This window comes from Bombina bombina, chromosome 7, assembly GCF_027579735.1.
Source record: "Bombina bombina isolate aBomBom1 chromosome 7, aBomBom1.pri, whole genome shotgun sequence".
In the NCBI taxonomy this organism is placed as follows: domain Eukaryota; kingdom Metazoa; phylum Chordata; class Amphibia; order Anura; family Bombinatoridae; genus Bombina; species Bombina bombina.
In genome coordinates, this window is record NC_069505.1 from 591962541 (window position 1) to 591975806 (window position 13266).

Consider the following 13266-nt stretch of genomic DNA (forward strand, 5'->3'; position numbering starts at 1 on the left):
AAGGTAATCACATAGGTAAAAAGTATATTACTATAACTGAGATAAGGAGCAGTCTGCAGAGGCTTAGATACAAGGTAATCACAGAGGTAAAAAGTATATTAATATAACTAAGATAAGGAGCAGTCTGCAGAGGCTTGGATACAAGGTAATCACAGAGGTAAAAAGTATATTAATATAACTGAGATAAGGAGCAGTCTGTAGAGGCTTAGATACAAGGTAATCAGAGGTAAAAAGTATATTAATATAACTGAGATAAGGGGCAGTCTGCAGAGGCTTAGATAAAGGTAATCACAGAGGTAAAAAGTATATTTATATAACTGAGATAAGGAGCAGTATGCAGATGGTTAGATACAAGGTAATCACAGAGGTAAAAAGTATATTAATATAACTGAGATAAGGGGCAGTCTGCAGAGGCTTAGATAAAGGTAATCACAGAGGTAAAAAGTATATTTATATAACCGTGTTGGTTATGTAAAACTAGAGAATGGGTAATAAACTGATTTTTAAACAATAAAAATTCTGGTGTAGACTATCCCTTTAAGGGTCAGTAATGCAAACGTTAGATGCTTTAATATATTGGAGTGCCCATTCTTTTGCATTAGATTGTTCCTTTATAGATAAATCACTATAATAAACTTCCTCTAATACACAATTATATAATTCAGTATATTATTAACCTTTTTATGCCCATCACTCAAAAATTGTGAGAGTTGTTTAGTTTTTTTTTTCTTTTTAAATAACATTAATAGAATAATAAACCAATTCTTACCGGATGTTCCCTGCTCTGTCACCAGAAGCCAAGTGTTGGCCGCCAGGACTAACCGTCACCACACGTACCCCATTTTTGGAATCCTTAGCGTCTTTTTCACACGTTCCAAAGTTGTCTTTTAAACGCTGGGTGTTCTCATTTACATAAATAACTTTGTGCAAGTCCTTGTAAATACAAAAGAGGTTTTGTGGCATCAAAAACTGCTCTATCCATTAGAAAGATTAAACCATGAAAGTAGCAAAATAGGTTAATGAATAAGAACAAAAAAGCACTTTAATAATATAATACAAAAAGAAGATAGGGATATCGTTAGCTCTAGCCTTAAATTTACAATTCCCTCCAACTCTGTAGAGACCGTGATTATCCTAAACACAGTTAAAAGAAAAACCAAAGAACGCAATATTAAAGAGTGGCACTCTTAACCCCATGGCAGAACATGCTGCATGTCTGCATAAAGAATGGGACACAAGGGAACCGTTAGCATTTTCGCTTTGCAGCGCTGCTCAACAACAGGCTGTTCTCTTTAAACAGTGCTTTGCTCTGGTTGCATTGTGTACACAGTGCAGCCACAGCAAAGCACTGTTTGAAAAGAACAGTCAAATGAGGGGTAGCACTGCAAAGCAGCAATGTATTGCTTGATGACTGCCTCTTTTTAACTGCCTCAATATAATATATAAAACTTTGCTTTATTCTTCATTTATTCAGTATATTGCACTTGAGCTGGTGCTTTAGTATAACTGCCTAATTTAAAATTGTATTTAATTTCAAATGAAGACAGCGAATATCTGAAAAAAAAAAAAAAAATATATATATATATATATATATATATATATATATATATATATACACACATCATAAATTTTAAATAAAATACAGACATACTAATCACTCATTCAGAAATGTCAAAATATACAGTAAAATGCAAAAAATTGTACTGTGGCCACTTTTAATTAAAGTTCAATATACATTTAAACCTGGAATTTAAGTTACTTTGCTGAAGGTTAAGAAGTTGGGATCCCCAATAAAATAAATAAATACAAAAATGACTAAAAGGAGTAGCACAGACGAGGCAAAACTGGGACCCCTAAAGTCAGGGGTGTTTCACATGAAGGGCCACAATGGAGATTTTTTGCTTGGATATTTATATATTCATTCATATAATTTATTTTTATTTGTATATAAAAATGTGGTTCGACGCCTGTCCAAGTGACAGGAAAAAAAATAAAAATATGGCCCTTTGTATGAAAATATCCATAGTTTAAAGGATCATGAAACCCCAAATTTTTATTTAATTATTCAGATAAATAATAAAATTATATAAAAAAAAAAAAGGTTTCCAATTTAGTTCTATTATCATATTTGCTTCGTCCTCATGTTATTCTTTGTTGACGAGATGCCTTGATTGGTAGCATGCACATAACAGGAAATATGCTGCCATCTAGTGCTCTTGCTAATGTATAACATTAGCACTACATGACAGGAAATAGTGCTGCCATCTAGTGCTCTTGCTAATGTATATTAGTACTACATGACAGGAAATAGTGCTGCCATCTAGTGTTCTTGCTAATGTATAACATTAGTACTACAAGACAGGAAATAGTGTTGCCATCTAGTGCTCTTGCCAATGTATAACATTAGTACTGCATGACAGGAAATAGTGCTGCAATCTAGTGCTCTTGCTAATGTATATTAGTACTACATGACAGGAAATAGTGCTGCCATCTAGTGGTCTTGCTAATGTATAACATTAGTACTACATGACAGGAAATAGTGCTGCCCTCTAGTGCTCTTGCTAATGTATAACATAAGTACTGCATGACAGGAAATAGTGCTGCCCTCTAGTGCTCTTGCTAATGTATAACATAAGTACTGCATGATAGGAAATAGTGCTGCCATCTAGTGCTCTTGCTAATGTATAACATTAGCACTACATGACAGGAAATAGTGCGGCCATCTAGTGCTCTTGTTAATGTATAACAATAGTACTACATGACAGGAAATAGTGCTGCCATCTAGTGCTCTTGCTAATGTATAACATTAGCACTACATGACAGGAAATAGTGCTGCCCTCTAGTGCTCTTGCTAATGTATAACATTAGTACTACATGACAGGAAATAGTGCTGCCATCTAGTGCTCTTGCTAATGTATAACATTAGTACTACATGACAGGAAATAGTGCTGCCCTCTAGTGCTCTTGCTAATGTATAACATTAATACTACATGACAGGAAATAGTGCTGCCATCTAGTGCTCTTGCTAATGTATAACATTAGTACTACATGACAGGAAATAGTGCTGCCATCTAGTGCTCTTGCTAATGTATAACATTAGTACTACATGACAAGAAATAGTGCTGCCATCTAGTGCTCTTGCTAATGTATAACATTAGTACTGCATGACAGGAAATAGTGCTGCCATCTAGTGCTCTTGCTAATGTATAACATTAGCGTGCACACTCCTGAACTTATCTTCCTGCTTTTCAACAAAGGATAACAAGGAAACAAAGACAATTTGATAATAAAAGTACATTGAAAAGTTGGCTAAAATTGTATATTTTGTCTAAATCATGAATTAAAAATATTGGGTTCCATGTCCAATTAAGTTTATTATTTCGAACGTTTAGTTTTTGGATGCCAATAAAACAGCATAATTAACTGCTGCCGTTTATACATCACAGATTTCTGCTTTGAGCGTCCCTTTAAAACAAACAATTTTTGGGGGGCGGAGCTTGGAGCCGAAGGAAGATGGTGGTGTAATTTTCTAGCTTCGTGCTACACTGCTAATTACGCTGGCTATCAGGGCAGAATATCCTTAATTCTATATGTGAGCAGCCCGGACAAGGTGGTGTGTACACCGGGAAGAAGTTTGGAGCAAAATCGGACACTAGGGAGAGAGCACAGTCCCGGGCACAACTTAAGCTGCTCAGAGCCGATCGCCATCTTGGCCATGTGGCGCAGCTAACTCCGGGAGGCATTATACTAAAAACGGCAGCCGTTTAAAATCCTCAAGATGATCCTCTCACCCTGGAGGTGAGGCATTTACAATCAATCGTCCGGACATAAGATAGAGCCCAACAGCTAATTAGGCTGAAGCAGATCGTTCCGACAGACTAAAAAAAAAGGAGGAAGATGTGTCCATTAAAGTTATAGCGGTAAGGGGGTATGTGTTGAGAGCAGTTTGCGGTTACCTGAAAGCTGGGATTGGAATCACTGATAACGTTTAAATACACAGCGATGGCATGTATTATACTAAAAATGGACAGTTTGCATTTGATTGACAGGGAGGTTTGACAAAGACTTTATGGCAACAAAAGTATGTGAATGCATATGGGGCTTAATGCAACATCACCTCAATAACAGCATAATGAAGACATAAAAGATTGCTGGTAGCCTACACCACGCTGCAACAAATAGCTACTGAGGAGTGTATAGAACATTTATTCAGTTGTGTAGCGGCAAAATAGCTTCATTAAAGCTTAGAGCTAATATAATATAATCCATAGACCCCCTGCATTCAGGAGTCAATAAACACATCTCACAGGGAGAGAAATAATCCTATCTAAAGTGTTGACTAGTCTATCTTGATTATTGTTCAGCCTGTATTGACAGGTCTGCTAGAAAACAGAAAGCAGCATAAAACGTCAATAAACTGCACCACACTGCAATAAACAACTGCACAGGAGAGTATAAGACAGTTGTACAGTCATATAGAGGCAAAATAACTGCATTAAGACCCAGAACTACTATAATTTCATCCACATACCCTCTACATACAGAAATAAATATACACATCTCACTGAGATAGAAATATTCCTATCTAGGATACTACCTATTCTGTTCCAACTACTGATAAACCTTTACTACCATGTCGGCTAGAAAGCAAAATAAGCCTTCCCAGGGGCCTAAACAGCATGCAGCCACTTTGTTCTTTAAGCCTGTCAGGGCAGAGAAAACATCAGAAACTTAACAATATTATAGAAGAAGACAGACTCTGAAACAGACACACAGATTAATCAAGAAGATTCTATACCTGCTACAAGAGCTGGTCTTAAAGCACTAGTATCTAAACAAGATATTAATGAGAATTTTGATAAACTGTGGGAAAAATTTGACTCCTTTCAGAACATTGTGTCATGATCCTCCTATTCCACCTTAAATGTGTCAAGCAAATACTATATACCACCTTTACATCTTGTTAACTTCCTACCTGAATCCAATATAAACCTGCTTCCTCCCATGGTCCTTTGCTGGTTTATTGAAGTGTAATAGCTACAGTTCCAGTCCTTACCTTTTCTACAGCATAACAGGATTTAAACTGTGTATTTATTTCCTTTTCTATCAGCATACTTCTATTTCAGCCGGAGCTGACATTACATATCTGCAGCAGGACTTCACTCCACACCTCCCCCATCCAGGGTCTGCTTGTGAGTATTCCTAACAACCTGGCGCGACACGCCACTCAGCAAACAGGAAACACAGGGACCTCAGCGTTCACACTGCTCACCAACCTCATTGGGACCGGATCTCTGTGCTGCACTCATCGCACTCACAGCAGCTGCAGTTTGCTTAAAGGGGAAATCTCATTCAGCGACTTCTGGACAGGTGCTGTATAAACTCTCATAAACTGACTGTGCAACTCTCTTCTGAAGTACACTTAAACATACTACAAGTGTAAGATTTGTATAATGAAGCTGCTTGCATTTAACCGTGAACTCTCTCTACTAACTGCATCTTGAAATACAATTAACCTCTGCATTACTGTTTGTAAACTGAAGCTGCTTGCATTTAACCCTGGTCTCTTTCTACTAACTGCATCCTGATATATAATTAACCTCTGCAGTACTGTTTATCTCTGTTTATCCATTGCTACGAATACCTGCCGAAGTCAACTCCCACTAATAGACACTCCAGTTACTGGGAGCTAGCTGTCCAGCAAAATTAACAACAAGTGTTATACAGTTCACTAAAAGCATATAGTGTACTGTCATCCTCAACTCTTGTAACACATCCTCAATTTTACATGATATCTTGGTTGTTACAATTACAAGTGAGTTGATTGTTACATAATAAACCAGCCCTATATAGTAGCCATGGAGCCCACTGACGTCACTCCCCAGCTACACAGCCTAAATCAAAGGCTGGATAACCTAACCCAGGCTTTCAGGGATTTGCAGGTGGAAAATCAAAGCCTTAAAGCCTGCTTAAGGGAAGTGCTATCAAATAGAAATTCTGGAAATGACCATCATGCTGAACCCCAGGTTTCATACCCCGAAAAGTTCTCAGGGGACCGCTCCACTTTTCGTCAATTTTGTAATGCATACTTATTGCTTTTCGATTTACGCCCTAGGACCTACCCCACTGACAGGGCCAAAGTACTAACCATCCTATCATACCTTAGGGGAGAGCCAAGGGTCTGGGCTGACTCTTTCTATGAGTCACAAGACCCAATACTGAATTCCCTGGACTGCTTCCTTAAAGCCCTCTCCTCTCTTTATGATGATCCCTGCCGCCAGATTACAGCTGAGGGCAAACTCAGAGGTTTAAAACAGCTTAAAGCCCCAGTTGAAGAGTATATCACTCGATTTAGGATTTGGGCCAGAGATTCCCTCTGGAATGAGGTTTCTCTGAAAAACCAGTATCGCCTTGGTTTATCCAAAGACATTAAGGATGAACTCGCCAGAGTAGGTATTCCAGACCGCCTGGAAGAACTGTACATCCTTACCACTACTATTGACCGTAGACTTAGGGAGAGGAGGCAAGAAAAAAGCCCCTCTAACCCCCCTCAGCGCAGGGTTTTACAGACGCCATCTACTTCATCACCTGAGCAACCTATGGACATTAGTTTTCTACGTGGACCCCTCTCTCCACAAGAGAAATTGAGACGCCGTACATTAAATTTGTGCATGTATTGCGCATCAGCAGACCATGTTGTTAAGGAGTGTCCACTACTATTCAAACAGAAGATAGGTAAGGTACACCCTTTCAACCATTGCCTAAACACAAAAAATATTGCCACTGCCTATCTAACATTACCCTTATCCTTGCAGTGGGAACAACACAGAATAAAGTGTGAAGCCATCATAGATACCGGAGCATGTGCCAACTTTATTGATTTGAGTTTAGTCACTGTTAATAAAATACCTTCTTCTTTCAAAAGCACACCTCTGCCTCTCAAAGTTATTGACGGTTCACATCTACCATCTGGTCCTGTCATGCAACAGACTATTCCCTTACTGGTTACTACTGCCTCTGGTCATTCTGAGACCATTACCTTTGAAATCATATCATCCCCTCTCTATCCTATAGTTCTGGGAATTACCTGGTTACAGTTACACCAACCCTCGGTGCATTGGGACACACTTACTCTATCCTTTCCCTCTTCTTACTGCTCTAAGACCTGTTTTCCAACTGCTCATTTACTCTCTACCTCTGCTCCTTCTATTCCTCCTCAGTATTCAGATTTCTCTGATGTCTTCGATCAGAAAGAGGCTGAGTCATTACCTCCACACAGGTCCTACGATTGCCCCATTGACCTGTTACCTGGAGCCACCATTCCCTACGGCCATATCTATCCCCTGTCCAGACCTGAGTTACAACATTTAAAAAACTACATAACCGATAATTTAAAGAAAGGTTTCATCCGTCCCTCCACTTCCCCTGCCGGCGCCGGCATCTTTTTTGTAAAAAACAAGGACGGGTCCTTGCGCCCTATTATAGATTATCGTGAATTAAATAAACGCACGATAAAGAACAGGTACCCGCTACCTCTAATCCCAGAATTGGTTGAGAGGTTGAGTGGCGCTACTATATTTACTAAACTAGACCTTAGGGGCGCATACAACCTTGTTAGAATAAGGTCCGGGGACGAGTGGCTGACAGCATTTAGGACTAGGTATGGTCTTTTTGAATATACTGTTATGCCATTCGGTCTGTGCAACGCCCCGGCGACATTCCAGAATTTTATCAACAATATCTTTAGGGACATCTTAGACACTTTTCTGGTGGTCTATCTTGACGATATTCTAATCTATTCTTCTTCCCTTTCAGAACATGTCATACATGTCAGGCAAGTGTTGTCCAGACTAAGGTCACATAGTCTTTACGTAAAATTAGAGAAATGTCTCTTTCATGTTACAGAGGTCTCATTCCTAGGTTACCGTATCAGTCAAAGTACCATTATGATGGAAGACAATAAAATCAAAGCCATCACATCTTGGCCTACACCAACCACTATCAAAAAAGTACAACGCTTCTTAGGCTTTGCAAACTTTTACAGGCGCTTTATCCATAATTTCGCAGCTATCACTAAGCCATTAACAAATCTCACTAAGACGACAAAACCTTTCCTCTGGACCCCCCAGTCTCAAAAAGCCTTCAATGACCTCAAGTCCCTGTTTGTGTCATCACCTATTCTTCAATTACCAAACAGCAAAGCTCAGTTCATATTAGAAGTTGACGCTTCCGAATATGCCATCGGTTCAGTTCTTTCCCAAAGGTCCTCTCCTGACAAACAGATCCATCCTGTTTGTTATTTCTCCAGACTTTTAACACCTGCTGAGTTGAATTACCCCACAGGGGAAAAAGTTATTAGCCATCAAGTCATCCTTTGATCAGTGGAGACACTTACTGGAGGGGGCAGAACACCCTATAACTATTCTCACCGATCACAAAAATCTCCAATACCTCCAAACCAATCGCACTCTCTCTGCTCGCCAACTTCGTTGGAGCCTCTACTTCTCCCGGTTCAATTTTACCATAAGCTACCGCCCCGGTTCAAAAAAACGGTAAAGCTGACGCACTCTCACGCAAGGACCATAAGCCCCACTCTGATCCTTCCTACACAACTATAATCCCTAAAACATCCTTCATTGGTTTCATGTCCAAGGATTTTTCAGAGCTCAAAACCCAACAACAATTGGACCCCACTACAAGTTCCTACACTTTATCTAAAGATGACAATGGTATCCTATGTAACAACTCTAAGTTTTATATACCTCCCTCTCTCCGTGACAAGGCTTTACAACTCACACATGATTCTACACTGGCTGGACACTTAGGTGTACAAAAAACACTGGATCTCCTACAAAGACATTTTTGGTGGCCCTCCATGAAACACTCAGTAAAAGCCTATATCAAGTCCTGCCCCACCTGTCAGACCTCTAAGCCTTCACACCAATTGCCTATTGGCCTATTACAAAATCTACCCATTCCAGATTGCCCATGGAAAAGCCTCTCTATGGACTTTATCGTTGACCTCCCTAAATCCCAAGGAAAGACTGCCATATTTGTCGTAGTAGATCTATTTTCTCGTATGGCTCATTTCATACCAACTGACTCTCTCCCTACAGCACAACAAACCGCCGAGCTGTTTATCAAAGAGGTTGTGCGCCTTCACGGATTACCTACATCTGTATTGAGTGACAGAGGCTCGCAGTTCACCTCAAAGTTTTGGAAATTTCTCTGTTCCTCTCTTTCCATTCAGCAACATCTCACCACCTCATACCACCCTCAGTCAAATGGTCTCTGTGAGAGGACCAACCAGTGGCTAGAGCAGTACTTAAGATGCTTCTGCTCTAGCACCCACGAATCATGGGTCTCCTTCATACCTCAAGCGGAATTCGCATACAATAATACTAACTCTTCTACCGGATTTTCACCTTTCTATATCAACTCAGGACTCCATCCACGTTTCCATCCCTTATCATCCTCTCACACTCCTTGTCCTCAGGTTAATGATCTCATCAATTCTATTAAACTAACATACAATGTGGTCCAAAGCAATATCAAGCATGCACAAGCTTCTCAAAAGCGCTACTATGATTTACGGCATCGTCCACAACCTAATTACAAGGTTGGGGACATGGTTTGGTTGAGCACAAAAAATCTTAGAATACCCTCACCATGCAGGAAGTTTAACAATCTCTTTGTTGGTCCTTTTCCAATTGTAGCCATTCGCAACCCACTTACTGTTACCTTACAGCTCCCTGCTACTTACCGCATCCACCCGACTTTTCATATATCATTGATCAAACCCTGTGATACCTCTCGTCTTCTGCCTCTTCCTGCTCTGGTGTCCCCGACGCCGGATCCTGAATATGAAGTACATTCCGTTTTGGACTCTCGTCGATGCAATGGACAACTGCAGTACCTTGTCCATTGGGCTGGATTTGATTCCTCTGAAGATTCTTGGGAGCCTGCAGCCAACCTCTCGGCTCCCCAGCTGGTGTCTCTCTTTCATCGGCGCCATCCCGATCGTCCCGCACCCTGATCCCTTCTTGATGGATCTTTGGGGGGGGGGGGGATGTGTCATGATCCTCCTATTCCACCTTAAATGTGTCAAGCAAATACTATATACCACCTTTACATCTTGTTAACTTCCTACCTGAATCCAATATAAACCTGCTTCCTCCCATGGTCCTTTGCTGGTTTATAGAAGTGTAATAGCTACAGTTCCAGTCCTTACCTTTTCTACAGCATAACAGGATTTAAACTGTGTATTTATTTCCTTTTCTATCAGCATACCTCTATTTCAGCCGGTGCTGACATTACCTATCTGCAGCAGGACTTCACTCCACACCTCCCCCATCCAGGGTCTGCTTGTGAGTATTCCTAACAACCTGGCGCGACACGCCACTCAGCAAACAGGAAACACAGGGACCTCAGCGTTCACACTGCTCACCAATCTCATTGGGACCGGATCTCTGTGCTGCACTCATCGCACTCACAGCAGCTGCAGTTTGCTTAAAGGGGAAATCTCATTCAGCGACTTCTGGACAGGTGCTGTATAAACTCTCATAAACTGACTGTGCAACTCTCTTCTGAAGTACACTTAAACATACTACAAGTGTAAGATTTGTATAGTGAAGCTGCTTGCATTTAACCGTGAACTCTCTCTACTAACTGCATCTTGAAATACAATTAACCTCTGCATTACTGTTTGTAAACTGAAGCTGCTTGCATTTAACCCTGGTCTCTTTCTACTAACTGCATCCTGATATATAATTAACCTCTGCAGTACTGTTTATCTCTGTTTATCCATTGCTACGAATACCTGCCGAAGTCAACTCCCACTAATAGACACTCCAGTTACTGGGAGCTAGCTGTCCGGCAAAATTAACAACAAGTGTTATACAGTTCACTAAAAGCATATAGTGTACTGTCATCCTCAACTCTTGTAACACATCCTCAATTTTACATGATATCTTGGTTGTTACAATTACAAGTGAGTTGATTGTTACACATTGTGAATAATAGTCTGGCAGACATAAAGCAAGATATCTCAGAACTAGGTACCAGAGTAGCTACTTTAGAAGAATCTGAGACCTCTACCACAGAAGAACTAACTAATCTGACACATAGGGTCTCCACACAGCAACAAGAGGTTAGCGATATACTATTTCAAGCTATCAATGGAGAGGTGGATGAAGAGAAATATCAATTGGAAAGAGCGCACAGAGCACTGCGGGCTAAACCAAAAGATGATGCGCCTCACAGAGATATTATTGTCAAGTTCTTCAGATTCCCAGAAAAAGAAGCTATTCTCTCAGCAGCAAGGAAACATTCTACTTTCAAGTTCCAAGGAACGGTGATACAATTTTATCAAGATTTGTGTATCAGAACGCTCCAAAGAAGAAGCTATTTGAAACCTCTCACTACACTCTTGAGGAAACACCAGATTGGATACCGATGGGGCTTCCCCTTCAACCTACATATCCTACACAATGGTAGATCGTTAAGCCTGAAGGAGCCGGCAGAAATTCCAGAAATCTGTCGTAAACTACTACTGGAGTCTCCAGAGATACCACCGCTAAAGCAATTGGAAGATACATCACAACTACCATCAGGTCCAGTTCAGCCCCAGAGACAAAGGTGGACCAGAGTGACGAAGAGAAAGGCTAAGCCCTGATATTCTCCATCTACTAACTTCTTTATGGTTTGAACCATCTCATTTGTGCCTGTGAGGTGCAGACGAGGAGTTCGTCTTTTTTCCAACTCATGCTCTTGGGATGAAGCGGTTTGGTAGATAAAGAGTTTAGGTGTGTATAGGATCTTAGTGAGGAAACACTGAGAAGGGAGGTGGATAACAAGGTTAATGGTTCGTGTAACTCACCCTGATAATGGAAAGTGTAACGTCAAAAGTTAAGATGTCAGTAGATGTAATTTTGCCCAAAGCCAATTATTTGATCATTTAAAGTTAAATTACCAGCAGTTGTAGCACAATGGAGGGGGGAGGGTTCTTTTTTTCTTTTTCTATTTTTTCAGTGCAGGATGAATAGGTTTTTATTCTCATGCAATATAGTTTTGATGGATTTTTGAAAATGTTTTTGTCTAATTAAAGTTTTCATTTTTCTGTTTTGTTGCACTGTTTTGCCTGCTTGCCTGACTCAGCTAAAAAGGGAAAAATACACCTACAATACCTTTTGGTAATCGTATTGTACAGAGAGAAGGTGGATCGGGAGAGGAGACCCATATACAGATTTGTAAGTAATGACTAGTAATATTCGACTAATATCACACAACGTTAGAGGCCTTAATACTGACCTTAAGCGTAAGACGGCATTAAGCCAATACTCCAGATTGAAAGCTAACATCATATTCCTACAAGAAACGCATTTCACCAGGGAAGTAATACCAAAATATTGGACAAGATGTTTCACCCAATATTTCCACTCCACAACAGATAAAAAAAAAGAGGGGGGTATCAATTTTGCTGCATCACTCATTGGGTTTTGTGGTAGAGGAAACAATTAGAGACCCCGAAGGTAGGTTTCTGATACTAAGGGGGAGACAACATGATAAACAAATAGTTTTATGTAATGTATATGCCCCTAATGAAAAACAAACAGCTTTCTTTTCCCACATTTCCCACTTGTTGACCCAATGGTCACAGGCCAGGATACTGTTGGGGGGTGATTTTAATGTATCAATGTATGCGCACCAATGTAAGGTCAACACTACACTAACTCAGAAACAAATGAGTCAATTCAATGGTTAAAAAATAAGAGGTTTTTTTATCACACAATATCCTAGATTCATGGGACACTTTATATGGTAAAACAAATGATTACACATACTATTCTTATGCCCATAGAACTTATTCGAAATTGGACTATATATAATATATTTAAGTCAAACATTGATCCCAGATCAGGCCTCTTCCACGATACATGCCTGTGCCTGGTCAGACCACTCTACAGTTCAGGTGGATATTAAAGAGACATTTCAAATTAGCACCGCACGCTCCTGGAATTATGATCCATACGTACTCAAAAACCCAAGCATTCCATTTTTAAAGCACTATCGGAGTATTGCGATTTAAATGTAGGAACAACTTCTAACCCGGTTAATATCTGGGCTGCACATAAACCCTACATCAGAGGGCTACTTATTAAGGAAAAAGCAGCTTTAACCAAGGCTACCAGGCTTCAAACAGACTCCTTACAAAAACCAATAGACACTCTTACTAGACTACACCAACAAAACTTATCGACAGAATTA

General features: G+C 40.0%; 1 protein-coding gene across 1 annotated transcript in view; it reads right to left on the minus strand.

The window, feature by feature from the left end:
- The window catches only part of LOC128636624 (WD repeat-containing protein 62-like), a 368449-nt gene that overhangs the window by 295677 nt on the left and 59506 nt on the right, over positions 1 to 13266 (minus strand). The window contains 1 exon segment of the mRNA XM_053689615.1: positions 770 to 933. Within this exon segment, the coding sequence (XP_053545590.1) occupies positions 770 to 933 (164 nt within the window).